General features: G+C 25.3%; 1 protein-coding gene across 1 annotated transcript in view; it reads right to left on the bottom strand.

The window, feature by feature from the left end:
• Window positions 1-19,611, bottom strand: part of LOC111633666 (Down syndrome cell adhesion molecule homolog) — a 60,487-nt gene that overhangs the window by 27,965 nt on the left and 12,911 nt on the right. Inside the window, exons 3-9 of the mRNA XM_023378275.1 lie at window positions 18,240-18,401; window positions 16,508-16,657; window positions 14,317-14,613; window positions 10,918-11,214; window positions 9,326-9,595; window positions 8,821-9,228; window positions 7,319-7,480 (exon numbers count right to left, since the gene is read on the bottom strand). Coding sequence (XP_023234043.1) covers window positions 7,319-7,480; window positions 8,821-9,228; window positions 9,326-9,595; window positions 10,918-11,214; window positions 14,317-14,613; window positions 16,508-16,657; window positions 18,240-18,401 — 1,746 coding nt within the window. The remainder of the gene's footprint in view (window positions 1-7,318; window positions 7,481-8,820; window positions 9,229-9,325; window positions 9,596-10,917; window positions 11,215-14,316; window positions 14,614-16,507; window positions 16,658-18,239; window positions 18,402-19,611) is intronic.

Raw genomic sequence — 19,611 nt, 5'->3', positions numbered from 1 at the left:
TTCTCTTGGCTTAATAGGATTTATAAAATATTTTATGTAAATTNTAAAAGCATATCAATAAGAACTGGCATTAATAAATGGAAGGACATCACAAAAAAATGGAAGACTAATAACAGAAAGTGTGATAACAATACAAAGACATATCACAAACGAGAACACTGATATCGGTATCAGTAACGATATCGTAAAGAAAGCAACATCAGTACAAGAATGTTAATATCGATTATTATGATTTTTTGCAAAGTATCATAATAATCGATATTGACATTCTATAAATTTAATCTATTATATTCGTGTTTATATACAACAATCTCATAAGGTCGAACTACTTTCAATTAGTTTTCCTAGTTTTTTTAATTATTTACGTTAATTAAAAATTTAATTAAAATTATAAATAAACTACAATATAAAAAATGATAAATAATATAAGTCCTTCGTTCTACACAAAATAATTTGTGAAGATTAAAGGGCACGCGTCATATGTTTACTAGTATAAAAACAAAAAGAATTTTTTAAAATATACGCAAAATTAAATTTACTTTAAAATATAGTCGAACCTTTAAATAAGGGCCACTTCTCAACAACGGCTTTTTATTTATGTAAAAATGCATACAAAATAACCTCCGAACGACGGCCATTTTTAACGCTTCCGCCAGAGGTTTGACTGAATATTATAATTTAAATATTTAGAAAATTTTAGGAAAAAAGATATGTTTTAATAATTTAAATATAAATAACAGAAAAAAACAGATATTTTAATAATTTAAATAAAATTGGATTAACACAAATGGAAATGCTATATAAAATTTTATGATATAAAATAAAAATAATTTATTGGATCTATAAAATGTTCGAAGAAAATTTAAAGTTTAATATATCATTAAATTCACTTTAGAAAATTCGTCAAGAAAGTTTTTTGATACAAAAACTTTAAAAATCCTTCCCTTAAGACCACTGTTATACACCGATAAAAACCTGCACCATTATTCAAAGAAATATAATCTAAACAGGACATAGTTACAGTTTGAACTTTTTTTTTTGTTTTTTTTTAAATTACGATTTTCTATGATAACATTTTGACAGTTGAGATATAATATAAAAAATATATAAATAATAATAATAGCAATAACAAAAAAAGAATAAGAAAGATTTTTGAAAAACGGTCAAGAGAAATTTATTTGAAAAACGCAAGATCCGATACGTGATCTGTGATGAATTGAAATATTGAAATATGCGAAATATGTGATGAATTGAAAAATCAAATTTCAAAACTGATGGAAGAATGGAAAAAAAAAGCGGAAAAAAATGCAGATTTTTTACACAAGTGTGACTTTAAAGAAACTATTTTAAAAATTTATAATATAATAAAGTTACTGGATGGAATATTTTATTTGTATAATATATTAAGAAAAAAATAACATATCTTTTCTAATAAATGTTTTATTATTTATTCATGTTTTAGTAATAGTATTAAAATATTTACATTTGTTTCTGTATGTTGTATTTGTATTATATAAACAAGAAACTTTTTTAGAATATAATTTAGGAATTTTTTTTAAACTAAAATATATATATATAATTATAATTAATTAATACTAATTCAAGGTTATCTGTATAAATAATAAATGTAATGCATTTAAGAGGGAAGAAATAATTTTAAAGCTAGAAATTGGAAGGAAAAAATTAATTAACAAAAAATGCATTATCTAGATGATCATTATTAATTTTAATAAAAAAAAGGACTTATATATTATTAACTCTCCTCTTTCGAGCTTGTATTTAAAAATTTAAATTATGTACAGTACAGTACAAGACATTGCAAAAATTTAAAATAATTATATTGAAATAATGAACAATTTTTTTAATATTTTTTATTCATTTGTAGAGTTTTCATATTTGTTTTTAAATGATTAAAATTCGATTCTTTTTTTANGTAATAATTTATAATTAATAATATAAAATATTATATAAAAGTTTATATTTTTAAAATTATTTTTCCATACATTGGTAATAATAGACTTTATTTATATATCTACTCCTATTTTAAAGATTTAATACAATAGAATACCGTATTTAATAATTTCTTGAATTATTTATATAGTTGTATGTATTATTTATGAAGTATTCATTGATAAATATTTGATTAGATGAATTCAACCTAAGGATCTACAAAAAAAATTGAGCACATACAAAAAAGCAATTTAATCTTTAAAGGAAAATATCTTTTGAAGGATAAATTGTACGTCTATATGTACAATAAATAATCTTTAAAATTTCAAGATAAACTGAATTATTTCAAGTTTAATTTCTTCCTTTTGCGTATACAACAAAATTTCAAAAAGAAAGGGAAAAAAATCTATATTTCTGAAAGAATTTTTTACTTAAATATAACAAAAATATTTGACAAAAATCCTTCATTACATAAGACTATTCTATATTATCGCTTCAGCATTTGTGAAAGTAATTATAGGGTGTAATTTTAATACTAAACATACCATTCCATTATCTACTTTGTAAAAAAGATAATAAAAAAAAAACAGTTGATTTTTCAATAACTAAAGCAAACATTAATATTGAAAAATTTTTGTCCTAGGTTTTTTTTTTAATTGAAAATTATTCGAGAATGAAACTTTACTTATCATACGATTAAAAAAACCGTAAATTACAACTACAACTTTGTTCTTACGTAGACATAAGCTACGGTTCGATAAATAGCAGGACACTCATTAAAAACAAATATTTAATCTACATTTTTCATATACTATTTCCTTAGAGCAAATCTTTTTACTTTATTCTTATGCACATTGATCTACATTTAAATAGATCATTACTGTGTGGATTTCTAACTTGTATGAAGTTATACAAACCGTATACTACTTTGATTAAAACATCAAACAAGTTGAAATGTTTTTATGGTATAATTATATTATAAAAATAGTTAAATTTCTTCCATTAAAGCATTTAAAATTGATACGGTTTCGTTTTAAAAATTGTAATTTCTTCACCTTTTAAATTAGAGTTTTAATATAAAGCAAAAGAAAAATATTAAATTATAATTAAAATTGATAATTAGTTTTAAAATGTAAATTTATCTTATATAAATACGGCAAGTTTCTAGTTTAAATAAACAATTTTTATATATAAAAGTAATTGTATATAATTATACGAGTCTTTAATTAAAGAATTGAAATGTAAAAATAATACAGAGCAACTGTTTAGCGCCAGGAAACAATTTAATAAAGTAATTATAATTAAGAGTAAGTTTAGCATAATTTTACTTATGTTAATTGTCATTAATTAAAATTATAAATACTCATCAACACAGTTTTCAAACATAAATTTAAATGTTATTAAATAATTTAATTTTCTTATCAAACTTATATGTATATATAAATTAATTAGTTAAATGAATAAAATTTATAAAATTGTATAATTAAACAACAAAATCACTTAAATTTAATCATAAATTATAACTAATAACTGGCAACAAAAATAAACCACTACATTAAGCATTAGCAGAAATTTAAAAGCTTAAAAATGAAGAAAACACGAATATTTAATGGCACATTATTTGAAATTTTTATAGAACTTTCTTAATGATATTGGTTTGATTTGCAAAACGTGTAACAAACTGAGAAAATAAAAGGCAATGCATCAATAAAAATCTTGTTTTTCAAATGAACAAAGGCATTAAAATTCTGGTTTTAATGTCTCGCTGGAAACAACGTTAATTTTTAAAAGATTTCGAATGTTTAAAGCAACTTTTTACAGATTATAAATCGTCATTAAATTACCAAAAGTATTTTCATTTCCTGTTTAGTGTAGAATAATACTAATTGAATTAGTTACATCTACAGAAAGGAATGCACTGATTTAAATGTCTGCAGTTATTATAATGAATAGAGCCATATTAATGCACGATAATATTCTTAACGTTTTCGCTTAATTAGTTAATTATTTTATCTGCATATTTCAACAAAACCTTACGTTTTAATAAATCTCGAATGTAATAAATACGTTCGGATAAAGAATCTAATGGTTGCATTAAAAACCTTTCTTGTGCTTCTGTCACAAGATATATGTACGTATCCATAGATACAATCAGGTCAGCACAAGTTATTCTCGGAATTTAAGGTATTTTGAGTATCCAGGACTTTGGTATGTCTTCCTACTAGATGACAGTGTCCACATATCTGTGACATTGGTCTGTTATATCTCTTCATCCACTATCCTGTTTTGATGTATTTCGGCAAATATTTTCCCCATTATTCCCCATTATTGGATATCTTATTTTTTATTTTTTGTTTTTTTCAAATATTTCTCTCTTTTCTTCTTAAAATATATAATTTTCAAACTTGTACAACACGCGAATGAAAATTATTTAAAATTTCTAACATTTGAATCTCATTTAAATAAGAATTTTACACGTTATTTTTCTTTTTAGATTTACGAAAGGAAACATCATATTTTCTACATTTCTCTTATATATATTTTTAAGATAATATTGCAATTTAAAACATTCTGTAAATTAATTAATTGAATTTAGATAAAGTTCATTAAAATTGAATTTTTTTAGATTAAAAATTCTATTTTTCCTCCTCTTGATTATACTAATTTGTTAAGTGCAAAGTTAAAATTCTATAATTCTATCTAAATATGTGGAAAAACNTTATTATTTTATAGAATACTTCAAATTTATCTTTTAAATAAATAATCATGTGTTTACAAATAATATTAAGATATTTTTCTAAGTTATAATCGAATTCTAACATATTATATTTTATCAATATTTGATAATTGTCTGTCAGTAATGCTCTATATATCAAAAATATCTAATGGAAAATCTAATCAATTGCGTTACACTTATATATAAAGCAAATTACATGTAAAAAATTCACACTTTTTTATTTTTAAGTAAAATAATTCGTTTTAACGTTATGCAACTTTGAAGTTTCGTTGCGTAAATAAATTAAAGGGAAAAAAACACTCATGATAATTTTAAACAATCGATATATTGAAAAAATGTTATTTTTAGAATATATTTCATGCATTTTACAATAAAATTATGAATAATTTTTACAATATTTTTTAAAATTAACGACACATCGACTCGGATGATATTTCAATAATAATTTATAACAAAATCTTCAGATAAAAGAATCTTACTCGTATACATTATAATAATGTATAAAAAGTAATGCTTAAAGTGCTATTTTTAAACAATTTTTAATTGGTAATTCCATTAGAAATGTTGAAATTACTTAAAAAAAAATACCGCTTTTATTCTTATAATGGATAGAAAATAATAAGGGGTCCGTGATTTACTAGTTGCGACACTAATATTAATATACATTTTAAAATACAAAAATAATTTTAATAAATAACGGAAAATACAATTATTTAATAATAATAATATATTAATCATAAATGTGTTAAATATAGGCCTAAATATATTTATTATATATTTATATTTAACACACATAATATATATGCATATTTCTCTAATTAGCATTAGAGAAATATGCATATATAATATAAATTTATACATAATTATAATATACTTCTATCAATAAATTGAAAAATTTATTAATAAATAAATGACATTATCATATATTATAGATTTAATATTCTGTAAACGGCCTAAATAGAAAATTATATATTATTCTTCTTAAACATAGAGTTATAAGCATATATAAAAGTTTATATGTAAAAAATAATTATATTCTAAAATCTGAATTTTAATCCACTACAATGTTTTTTTCCTTTATTTTTTCCTTCTAAATATTAGAAGTAACATGCATGTGAATTAACTTTTTTTAGGAAAAATAAATTAATTTAGTTTGACAACTTGTTTACATACATATTTCTAAAAATAAAAATTTTCGTCTAATAATGAAAAGTCTAGATTCCATATTCATAAAATATTTAAATATCATTATCTTTTATTCGTTAATTTTAAATCAAAATCTAATAAAATTAATATTTTAAATAATAATAATACTTATTCATTAAATGGAATCTGCTTTTTTTTTCTTTCTAGTAATATCGACCTCCTTTCTCGATTTACGTTTAGAAGATGGAAAATTTTTCTACAAATTTAAGCATCTCTGTACTATTTTTAATGTAAAGAATGGAACGATTTTTTCTAAATACAGTACAAAACCGTTCAAACCTAGCAAATAGATACAGCTGAAAGTATAATAATGGAAAGCGTCATCTCTATTATGAAAGTATAAAACCTTTGAATCTCACAATGCTTCCTAGATTATGTTTCTAATAGTCGTAAGTTGAAAGCTATTAATTTAAATTCTCAGATGATTGTCGTTATATTTATCCTTTATTTTTCTTTCTATTTTTATCAATTTCTTATTAAGAAAAAAGTATAATATTCTGCAAATATTCAATTTTCAAAATAATTAACGCCTTTATCTTAGTAGAATTTTAAACTTATTTACACAGATTAAATTCTTTTGTCGTGCACGAAACATTGAAATCTAAATCTTTCCTTTTAACTAAACAAAAATATAAATCTCTGTGAAATTACATAATACTTAATTTAATAAAAATTTACTTTTTTTTTTTTTAAACTCAACCCTTCTTAAAATGGATTATAATTGAAAATGCATTTTGTTCTTGCGCTTTCATTCTAATCTTGGCTCAATACTCCATTTTAGTTGCTTACATCTAAAACATTTCACCCAGTTTGTTAAAATTCTTTTTTTTCTTTGTTTTTTAATTCAATAAAACGCATAAAAATTCATTTCTTTTTTCTTAAATAAATTTTAACTTCTCGAGTGGTTTCATATAAAAATTCAATATTATTCCAACCATGTAAACTACAAGCCATTTAAAGAAAACATCTTGGTTTCTCGAAATTAAATAGCTTTTAAAAAATCGCGGATAACTAGAAGAATTTTAAATATAATAAGAAAATATATATATATTTTTTTTGCTAAAAATTTAATGTAAAAAATTATTAGAAATAATCTTTACTGTTAAAAAAATAAATAAATCACTTCAAAATATGTTTAAAAAATTTTAAAAATAATAACAAAATTTTTTTCTCAATGAAATGCTATTAAATGACAGATTTTAATGTCTGAAGCAAACATATAACCTCATTAGAGATGTTTACTCTATCTATTTTACAAGACGTTTATATACTTTTTTTTTTATTTATACCTTAGCTCTAGGCTCTAGAGATTCTTATTTCTGGTAGAACTATTAACTTGGACAACAATTAGTTGTAGAAAGTGTTTCTGTCGAGCTAGCAGCATACAACGAAACACTCACTTAAGAAGTAATGTCATAAACTCACCCATAATAGTCATGGTGACATCCCTGCGGGCACTTCTCCCTTTGTTGTCTTCAGCAATACAGGTGTATCGCCCTCCGTCGTTTCTTTTCTGTACTTCCTGAATAACCAGCGTGCCATTGTTAAAACTTCTCTGTCTGTGGTTATGCGGAAGAATTCTACCGTCTGTTAAATAAAATAAATTTCTAGTGATACATTAATACATAAGCATATACAGAAATGTTGCGGTTTATATACAACAAAACGAGAAAAAGTAATTATCGTTACTGTGTAACGATATCGATCTTGATAAAATTTTATATACTAAATTATACCCGAATTCGTCTAGATATAATTTAACTTTCGAAAGTTGTGAAAAAAGTTAAATTAGAAAGATTTCACAACTATAAAATTCTTCCTGGAGGAGTTTTTCCTTGCAAGTTTTACCAGACATTTTCCGAATATTTCTTTTTAGCACTGTGAATAGCAACCCATTTATTTTATATAAAAATTTTATAGCTGCCGTATATCGTGATTTATTCAGATGGTGTGTGATTTAATATACTATACCCCCTCATATTTTTCCCCTTATATGCGTTCGAGAGAATCTTTGTTTATTACGAGTTTATCCACACAAACATATATCAAAGGATAACGTATAAAAACATTCGTTAATTTTATTATTTTTTTGATATATTTTATACCAGAAACAAGAGATTTATAACTTTAAAAATATAATTATCTAACTATAAAGAATCTACAAGTAAAAAAAAAATTAAGAATAATTAAACGTAATCGTGTTATTATTTTTATAAAAGAGGCTTTAGTATAAAATTAAGAAAAGTATTATATATAAGTTATATATTTAATATTGGCGAATTTAAAATTAGAAAATATATTAAATGATACAAAAAATTGTAGTAAATTTGTCTAGAAAGGAAAATGATAACGTATTTTAATCCATTAAAAAAAGCCAACTAGGCACACCTGTGTGTTAATTTTCTATCTAAACCATATTTGGGACATTTCAATAAGTCGATTTTCATTTTATCGAAACGGAAGGAGCCATTTGTGAGAAATGACAGTCATAGCTTCAAAGCTCTTTTCCTATATAGGCAGTATCCATGCTTTGTGTGCCATAATGACGTCACGGGCCATTAGTGAGACTCGAAGTTTATTTAATGATTTGTCTAATGTTCCAACCGTTTTCTGATGATTAGTAATACAAATTAAATTCTTAATGATCATAACATTTCCTTCACTACGTTTAACCTGTTACTCCCTTGTGATTAATACGAGTTACAAATTTACAACTATTCACAATTACAATTTAAGAACGTTGACTGAGAGCCTCAAGAAGAAGATATCATCCTTTAAATGTTAACGCTATAATTAAAATTATATTCGGTAATAAGTAAACTGATAATATCTGGGATACTCGTAACAGCGTATCAATGTATCAACTCCATATAATAACTCATTAAATGATGTGATTATGTAAAAGCGTATGAAAAAATAGGTCTTACCTCTTTCCCAATATATCTTCTCAATTGGATAACCAGAAACTGGGCAAGATATTTGAATATTCTGTCCATCTAGAACGGTGATATTTCTCATAGGTTTAATAAAAGGTGGCCCATAAACATTGAGTTTCGACGAGTACAATTTACTTCCTACATCATTTTGGGCTATACATGTATATATTCCACCATCTTCAATTTTCAGAGAACTTATATTGACGTAACTATTGACAGTTCTCTCGTCACTGACGTAATCACCTATACGAATATGATACGCCTCGGGTATAGCAGAATTATCCACTAACCAAGTAACTTGTGGTAAAGGATTGCCAGCAGCAGAGCATTTTAAAGATATAGAGGTGCCTGGTTGAATGGTTTGTTCTCTGAAGGTGTAAATCAACGTAGGCGCATCCTCTGAAAATTAGAAGTTAAATTTTCTTAAAATTAATAATCATGAGATGAGATAGATCTAAAAGTATTAATAATTATCCTCAGAGGGGGCATTACAAACCTCCAATTGTGATTTCTGCTATCGATTGAAAAGTTTCTATATCGTTGCCAACAAAACATTGATACATTCCTTTATCTTCGCGCTGTACAGGATATATCTGAATAACTTCACGTGATATAAGTGATATTCTGTTGTTGAGAATAATTGGAAAACCGTCTTTCAGCCAATTTATACTATGAACTGGTTGTCCTTGTATTTTGCAATTTAATAAAGCTTGTTTTCCTATGTCGACTTTCTGAATTTTAGGTTCTATTCGACAACTAAGAGGACCTAAATATAATAAAATTTATACTATAAATATATAAACTACTTTAAAATTTGTTGAAAATATATTAAAAAACAAGAAAATATCCGTAAATTTAAAAAGATTATAAAATTCTAAAGACGAAAAGAAAAAAAAAACAGCGAGAAAGTTTATATTATTTTCTGTACAAGTGATATTTGTTTTTACTTTTTCTACAGTTTAGATTACAAATTTTTGTAGTCTAAACTCTAAAAATAAATTGCGTTCAACAAATTACGTTTATTGTTTTTTTTTTATCTTCCAAACTTCTTTCACAAGTTTGAGAATCTCCGCCTCTTCGTTATGTTTGTGTATCTGAAGATATTCTCCAGATTTTCCAACTAATGAAAGGAATTTTTCTATGACCACTCGAAATGATGAGTGTATTGTCATTTTCCTTTTGTTCTTTTTCGCTTCAAATATCACACGATTTATATATTTTTTCTTCTTGTATCATCTCCCACAAAAAAAAGAAAAATCCGTAAACTTTGCTAGAAACGGTATTAACTGTTTTAATTCTTTATAAGAATGTTGTTTAGCACTTATACAAATAAATATTTTATAATTTTCTCAAAAATTGCATTATTTACATTTAAATATCGATATAAATTTAAATTATATAAACTTTCTAAATGAAAAAAATAATTTTTAAATTTATAAATCAATCAGATAGGAGAGAGAAAAACATTAAAAAAATTAAACAGAAGTGATTTGTCTAGCAAAAAAAAAGGGGAGGGGATGTATTGAGAGACAAGCGTGTAAAAAAGCTCTTAGATTAGTTTCACATCAGCGAATTCACATCCGTAGGCGAGAAGTTAGTCTCATACATCGGATGGATAATTTTTTTTAATTGGTTCTTTTCGATTTAATACTGATCATTTTGTAGAGATCAAAACTTCCAGCTATCAATCCTGTTGTCAAGAATATGTTAATTATTTTTCTATCAGAGAATCGAGTATATTTTCTTGCACCGCAACTTATCTTTGAAAACCAGAAGTCTTATCCATCGACCACTTTGATAATTTGTTTAGGATTAACTATCTTTCACAGACTGAACATAACTCCGAGTAATTTATTGTTGAACGAACGTTTTGGAAGAGTGAAACACTCCGATAAGTTTAGGTGAAGGTATGCAGAGTACGCTCAATGCTTTCGTTGTTGGGGTTGGAAGAAGAAAACATGATTCATGAGTCAGTGCTTTTTGATGAGGCTGTTAAACAACTTAAAAATCTTTTGTTAATAAATTCTTTTACGGAGTAAGAATTTCACAATTAAAATGTCGTAAATATATATTTTATACTTTACTTACTAGAAATTAAAAGCTTTGTTTCTGTTCGCTCTTCTCCAACGCTATTGTTAGCTATACAGATGTATACACCGCTGTCATCGGATATTGCCTGTTGTATAACAAGTATTTCGTTTCCATGCAATATTCTCCTGCTTGATGTTTGAATCGGAAGTAATCTTACACCATCTCTTTTCATCCAGCGATAGGTAGATTGTGGATAGCTTTGACTAATACATGGTATGTACACCTTTTCTCCTTCTCTGGCTCGAATTAGAGTTTTTGCTTCGGTAATGGTTGGCGCTAATGGATTTAGCGGTTCTAGAAAACGTAAAATATATCTCATTTCATGGTTTTATATATCTTTAATGTTTCAAAAATAGAAAGTTCTTATATTAATGATAATTGAAAGTATATGCTTATGAATTAAGCAGGAATATTATTTAAAAAAAACCAGTTAAATATACAGTCTAAAAACTTGATAAATTGATTTAAAATATTCGTTTACAATATCCCTTTCATAAAATTTACATAGGGAGTGTATCTTTTTGACCATAAATCATCTCATCGTATGATTCAATATGAGATATATTTATATATTCCAGAATTCTATTTTTATTTAATATAGAATACCAACTGATTCCAAAATTAAAAAAAAAATTACACAAATACGTCTATCTTTCTATAACTTCATTTGAAAAAATATGAATATAAATTGTATAACTTTTATTTTAAGCATAAAGTTTGACAATTTTTCTTTAAAATAAATATTAAATTTAAAAAATTGGTTTAATATGTAGTAGATTAATATAATATATGTAAAAAATAATAATTAAAATTTCTATTTATGTACACTTAATCATTAAAATATTCCAGAATATGTAAATATATCCATAATATTACATATGCTAAATAGTTTAAAAATAAGTTATAATTCAAAAATATTACTTTTAATTATATAATTATATTTATACTGTTTAAAAACTAAAAATATGTTAATTTTTCTTTATTTTTTATATAAAAATATATTGGCTCTATATATAGGAAATAAGTTTTTAAAAAATATGAGTTAAATTTATATCAATATGTGATATATCGAATTAAATTGTCCATTTGTAACATTTATTTTATAAAAAAAATATTACGTATAAATCCTTTTGGCCATAATTGTATTCCAGGATTTATAAGTTTGAAATTCAGCAAAAAGCTATATAAAAGGCACAACAAAGAAATAACTCCATTTGTTCAGAAAATCTCCCACAAGCTAGAAAAGGTGAACAATGATTGGAGAACAGGGATTTTCTCGAGGTAGCAATAGTTCAATAGAACCGTGATGATTCTTCGATCCGGTAATGTCCCTTTGCCAGTCTGGATGTCTTGCCAACATCCTATTGAATGAAACATTTCCAACATTTCCAGGACCATGTATTTGTCGATAATATTGATACCATCGTCTCTTATCTTTTCGTCTACTCTCACTACCATTATTGCGGTATAGCGAAATATTTTTATATCATCTTTCAATTGCATTCACATCAGTAGTTTAACATTGATTCGTCCCATAAATATACATTGTTATCCAAAGAAAAATGCATTATTCAGAGTTTTGTCTTTGACTTGTCACACATAGCTAACAGTATAAGAGTTGCTGATGAAGATAGATGCGTTTTCTACTAACATCCATAAGAAATTATTATCACGCAATTTTATTTCTTCTACGTTTTCATATATACGTAGAGTATACTCTATTGCAAAAAATTCGACGCAATTCTGCATGCGAAATGCCGGTGAAAGAATAAATTGATTACAACATTACAGCACAAGGATACACCATTAAGGAACAGTTTCATCACAAATGTTACAAATCGGAAAGTGGTAAACACAGTCTGGCAATTAATGCAAACTGACTAATGTCAGAGATGGCTTTACAACTTACTAATATGCAACATTTGTGATGAAACTGTTTTTTTTTTTCCAGTGATGTATCCTTGCGCTGTGCCATTGTAATGGAGTTTTTGTTTTTTTTTTATTACCAATTTACGTGCAGAATTTGATTACAAGGCGGTTTTAAAGTGCAACAAAGTAAATTTTTTTCAATATCTTTCTTAAAAATATATATCCCACTCTAAAATAATTATTTCAAAATTGATATAAGATTTATTTAGTAAATAAAATACAGCAATTTAAGTTTAGGCCTAATTATTGTTTGTAAAATAAAACAAGCTTAATGAATAATTCATAAAATGACTTGTTAATGTTCCATATAATGAAGTAATGAATATTTATAAAGTCTATAGAACTTTATACTCGTTTTGNTCTAAACTCTAAAAATAAATTGCGTTCAACAAATTACGTTTATTGTTTTTTTTTTATCTTCCAAACTTCTTTCACAAGTTTGAGAATCTCCGCCTCTTCGTTATGTTTGTGTATCTGAAGATATTCTCCAGATTTTCCAACTAATGAAAGGAATTTTTCTATGACCACTCGAAATGATGAGTGTATTGTCATTTTCCTTTTGTTCTTTTTCGCTTCAAATATCACACGATTTATATATTTTTTCTTCTTGTATCATCTCCCACAAAAAAAAGAAAAATCCGTAAACTTTGCTAGAAACGGTATTAACTGTTTTAATTCTTTATAAGAATGTTGTTTAGCACTTATACAAATAAATATTTTATAATTTTCTCAAAAATTGCATTATTTACATTTAAATATCGATATAAATTTAAATTATATAAACTTTCTAAATGAAAAAAATAATTTTTAAATTTATAAATCAATCAGATAGGAGAGAGAAAAACATTAAAAAAATTAAACAGAAGTGATTTGTCTAGCAAAAAAAAGGGGAGGGGATGTATTGAGAGACAAGCGTGTAAAAAAGCTCTTAGATTAGTTTCACATCAGCGAATTCACATCCGTAGGCGAGAAGTTAGTCTCATACATCGGATGGATAATTTTTTTTAATTGGTTCTTTTCGATTTAATACTGATCATTTTGTAGAGATCAAAACTTCCAGCTATCAATCCTGTTGTCAAGAATATGTTAATTATTTTTCTATCAGAGAATCGAGTATATTTTCTTGCACCGCAACTTATCTTTGAAAACCAGAAGTCTTATCCATCGACCACTTTGATAATTTGTTTAGGATTAACTATCTTTCACAGACTGAACATAACTCCGAGTAATTTATTGTTGAACGAACGTTTTGGAAGAGTGAAACACTCCGATAAGTTTAGGTGAAGGTATGCAGAGTACGCTCAATGCTTTCGTTGTTGGGGTTGGAAGAAGAAAACACGATTCATGAGTCAGTGCTTTTTGATGAGGCTGTTAAACAACTTAAAAATCTTTTGTTAATAAATTCTTTTACGGAGTAAGAATTTCACAATTAAAATGTCGTAAATATATATTTTATACTTTACTTACTAGAAATTAAAAGCTTTGTTTCTGTTCGCTCTTCTCCAACGCTATTGTTAGCTATACAGATGTATACACCGCTGTCATCGGATATTGCCTGTTGTATAACAAGTATTTCGTTTCCATGCAATATTCTCCTGCTTGATGTTTGAATCGGAAGTAATCTTACACCATCTCTTTTCATCCAGCGATAGGTAGATTGTGGATAGCTTTGACTAATACATGGTATGTACACCTTTTCTCCTTCTCTGGCTCGAATTAGAGTTTTTGCCTCGGTAATGGTTGGCGCTAATGGATTTAGCGGTTCTAGAAAACGTAAAATATATCTCATTTCATGGTTTTATATATCTTTAATGTTTCAAAAATAGAAAGTTCTTATATTAATGATAATTGAAAGTATATGCTTATGAATTAAGCAGGAATATTATTTAAAAAAAACCAGTTAAATATACAGTCTAAAAACTTGATAAATTGATTTAAAATATTCGTTTACAATATCCCTTTCATAAAATTTACATAGGGAGTGTATCTTTTTGACCATAAATCATCTCATCGTATGATTCAATATGAGATATATTTATATATTCCAGAATTCTATTTTTATTTAATATAGAATACCAACTGATTCCAAAATTAAAAAAAAAATTACACAAATACGTCTATCTTTCTATAACTTCATTTGAAAAAATATGAATATAAATTGTATAACTTTTATTTTAAGCATAAAGTTTGACAATTTTTCTTTAAAATAAATATTAAATTTAAAAAATTGGTTTAATATGTAGTAGATTAATATAATATATGTAAAAAATAATAATTAAAATTTCTATTTATGTACACTTAATCATTAAAATATTCCAGAATATGTAAATATATCCATAATATTACATATGCTAAATAGTTTAAAAATAAGTTATAATTCAAAAATATTACTTTTAATTATATAATTATATTTATACTGTTTAAAAACTAAAAATATGTTAATTTTTCTTTATTTTTTATATAAAAATATATTGGCTCTATATATAGGAAATAAGTTTTTAAAAAATATGAGTTAAATTTATATCAATATGTGATATATCGAATTAAATTGTCCATTTGTAACATTTATTTTATAAAAAAAATATTACGTATAAATCCTTTTGGCCATAATTGTATTCCAGGATTTATAAGTTTGAAATTCAGCAAAAAGCTATATAAAAGGCACAACAAAGAAATAACTCCATTTGTTCAGAAAATCTCCCACAAGCTAGAAAAGGTGAACAATGATTGGAGAACAGGGATTTTCTCGAGGTAGCAATAGTTCAATAGAACCGTGATGATTCTTCGATCCGGTAATGTCCCTTTGCCAGTCTGGATGTCTTGCCAACATCCTATTGAATGAAACATTTCCAACATTTCCAGGACCATGTATTTGTCGATAATATTGATACCATCGTCTCTTATCTTTTCGTCTACTCTCACTACCATTATTGCGGTATAGCGAAATATTTTTATATCATCTTTCAATTGCATTCACATCAGTAGTTTAACATTGATTCGTCCCATAAATATACATTGTTATCCAAAGAAAAATGCATTATTCAGAGTTTTGTCTTTGACTTGTCACACATAGCTAACAGTATAAGAGTTGCTGATGAAGATAGATGCGTTTTCTACTAACATCCATAAGAAATTATTATCACGCAATTTTATTTCTTCTACGTTTTCATATATAAAAATATTTTATTTTTTATTTCAATTTATTGTGATTGTTTGCAATTACAGTAATAAAATATCTCTAAAATGCGAATTTACTTTTATTAAATAAGAAAAAAATGTTAGACGATGATCTATGACCTATTCACTTTAGTGAAAACTTGACATGACAATGCTATATGCGCCTATAGAAAATAATATAATTCATGCTATAATAAATAAACAAAATGCCATTATATATAGAAATGTCATAACAAATCTCAATTTTAGAAAACAGAGTTAAAAAATAAAAATTATATAAAATTAATTCTGAAAATTAATGATGTTATCTTCTTATAACATTAAACAGAAAACAATAATCGTAAAATTTTAATTTAATTCTTAAAAGTCTGCAACATAACTAGAAACGTTTCAAGCTTTTAAAAACATTAAAGAACAATTAATTATCTTAAATTATAATTAGGATACTATAGATTATATATATATATATAAAATAATTTACCTCTAACAATTATCTTTCCAGCATTAGAACTCATTATACTTTGACTAGTTAGCTGGTGAAGAAGCTGACATTTATATCCTCTTATTGCATCTGCTGGACTTATATTACGAATTAGAAGCTCTCCCGTAGGAAGGATAATATATTTTTCTCCTAAGAAAGAGCGAAATTGTATTATTTCTCGTTCACATTCTAAAAGTCTTCTGTAATATGTAAATATTTCTTATTTATATCCTCCCCCAAAAAAACTAAATGCTTATTACTATTAAATTCGAATCTGTGTAGATGAAAAATGGCTTTTAAGTTACATTAAGACAGCAATATTTTACCTATTAAACGAATTTTATAAAATTAACTTTTAAGAAATTATATAAGAATTTCTACTGATGCTACACAGAAACTGACGTTATATTAAGAGTTACGTTGACAGTATCTAATACATGAGTAGAGCTTTATTTACTTTTATGTTCTGGAATATTTATGAATAAATATATCACTAATGTAATATAAAGATTTACATCTAACATAACTCGCGTATTTTGCTATAAAAAAAACAATTTTTAAACGATTCGTTATTGCTTGTAATTATAATCGAATTGTCTATTATTAAATAAAGTTAACGTTGTTAAAAATTAATAATGTAATTAAGTTAAAAATTATAATAATAAAAAAACATTCTTTATTTGTAAATGTTTTAATATATTAATGAATTTTTTCCAAACTTAGAAGTTGATTAAATTAATTTTTATATTTATAGCAGTTTGTGCACTCATTAAATGCAAATATTTAAAAGTGATAAGCTGTTTAATATTAAAATTGCCATACTTTCAAGAATATTTGAAAGTAAGTTTTTGAGATCTCATACTATCTCCAGACCACCATCAAGTTAATATATTCGTCTTTGCTAATTTGGCATTAAAGTAAACCTGGAGTTTGTAAATTGATAGTGTGAAATAACACGACCGAAGCAATGTATTCGATTTGCACAAATTAGCACTAACGGAGTGCTTTAGGATAGCAATGAGAAAATTTATGTGTTTTCTTCGACGTCTCTACTTTTATTTTTCCTTAATCCCACTTCGAGTCTGTGCGAAGTTTTTTTTTAGTATTTTTATATATTTTATGTACTTCGTCTGAGAACCAAACACATTCTAAGTTTTAGGGGAAGTAGATAAATTGATGGCAACGTTTAGTGCATTAGAAGGAGCAGTGTGTTTGGCTGACTGCATGAGTTCATCTGTATCTGCCAAGTATTCAACAAGAACTGACTCTTTCTGAACTTTACCACTTTGTCTTCTGTCTACTAAACAAAAAGGTAAATTGATGTTAAAGGAAATGTTAGCAACTTAACAATAGAAACTCTTATTGGTATGTCAGCTTCATTCCAAGAGGATTAAAATTTTATTGTTATGAGATCTCATATATTACAGATTGTATCGGTTTCAATAATCATCCGTTTAGCGCTAAACAGTTCTTAGTATCAGTTATAGTCTAAAAAATAACAACATCGAAGAATTCTATTTCGGTAATAAAGCTAATTTATTTTTATTATCAATTGAAATTGAAGATGATGCTATTATCTATTGAAGCTAGAGTTCAAGCTAGGGATGAGGTAAGGGGAAAAACTTCTATTAAAATTGTATATTGTAACGCGAATGATTAAAGGAAGTAAAAAAAGAAACGAAATTGGATACTTAAAGTCAAAACCAATTTGGTAAATGAAGAAAATACTTGCCTGTAAGACCAGGAGAACCAATAGTGACTCCATCGTCTCTCATCCAGAGAGTTATTTTAACGTAGTCTTTAACAGAAGTTGGGTATAGACATCTGATAACAGCCGTGTTTCCTCGAATTACAAAATGGTCCGAAACATGAGAAGCAAATGGCTGAAAAACAACTTTTAGAAAAATTCTAAATTAAAAAGAAAAACTATTTTCCTTTCATTATATTTATCGAATAAAATAATGATGAAATTTGCCAATTATTTCTCTATATTTTTTTTAATTTGCTAATCATTACAATTTTACTTAAAATAATTATAACCATTCGAAAATTAAAATTAAATATTCTAAAATTATTATTATTTTTAAATATTTGACGTCATAAACGATAAATTTAATCAGTTTTAGAAAAATGTATAATTATTTAAACTTTAATTTCAAAGTTGTTCATTAACAAAAAAAATATATTTTTATAACTTTAATAACTTCATCTCGAAAGGGAAAAAATCCTTGTGGTTCTTTTTCTACCTTAAATTTTACAAGTGCTAATCATAGGAGAAGGAGAGGAACTTTTTTAAAGGGATTCATCCAGTTCAATCAACAACCAAAGGTTTTGGAAATAAAACAATGAGACCAGATATTCTCTTGTGGATTATAAGACTAGAGTGAAGAACAATCAGGCCAAATGTTGTTGAAAGAGCAAACCTCTCTCATAATAACAGTTTTGCGACCATAGATAATAGACAGGTGCTGGTGTAAGAATCGATAGAAGCGAAGCTTTGCTATATGGACGCTCTAAAAAATGCCTAGGCAGGGTAACTGCAACAACCGTTATTTATGAGACTAAACTTACGTTAGCTATGAATTCTTGCGGAAAATAAGTTTGTGGCATGTTTACCATAAACCAAAAATTTCTATGCAGCTTATTTTCAGTTTGGAAAACTGTTCGATAAATTGACTTTGCCATAAATGTTTACTGTCTTAAATTTTTCTGGTAATTTCATCTTCATTTAAATATTTCTAAATAAATGTTTAATAAGCGAAAATTCACTATTTATAAGGTAATATAATTTCAAATTATGTGAAATTTAAGAATGAAATAATTTAAATTTTATTATCCTTCAATTTGATTTTTTTTAAATTTAATTTTTATCCAAGTTTCAAATAAATTTAAAATAAAAATTTGATTATCTTTTATTATTAAATAAATCAATTTTTGTGATATATTTCTTATTTAAAATGTACAAATATTAAAAAATATTCTAGAATTATCAAACTATTAAACTGTATTTATAGTGAATATAAAAAGCATAGCTCTATGAGAATTAAATAACTTTTTATATTTAAAAATAATCTACTTTACAAATAATATTAATAAATTTTAAA

This window comes from Centruroides sculpturatus, unplaced genomic scaffold (genome assembly GCF_000671375.1).
Source record: "Centruroides sculpturatus isolate CEXI.00-Female unplaced genomic scaffold, Cexi_2.0 scaffold869, whole genome shotgun sequence".
Taxonomy (NCBI): Eukaryota; Metazoa; Arthropoda; class Arachnida; order Scorpiones; family Buthidae; genus Centruroides; species Centruroides sculpturatus.
The sequence above is the reverse complement of the archived record's forward strand: the minus strand, read 5'-3'. Positions and strand labels throughout refer to the sequence as shown.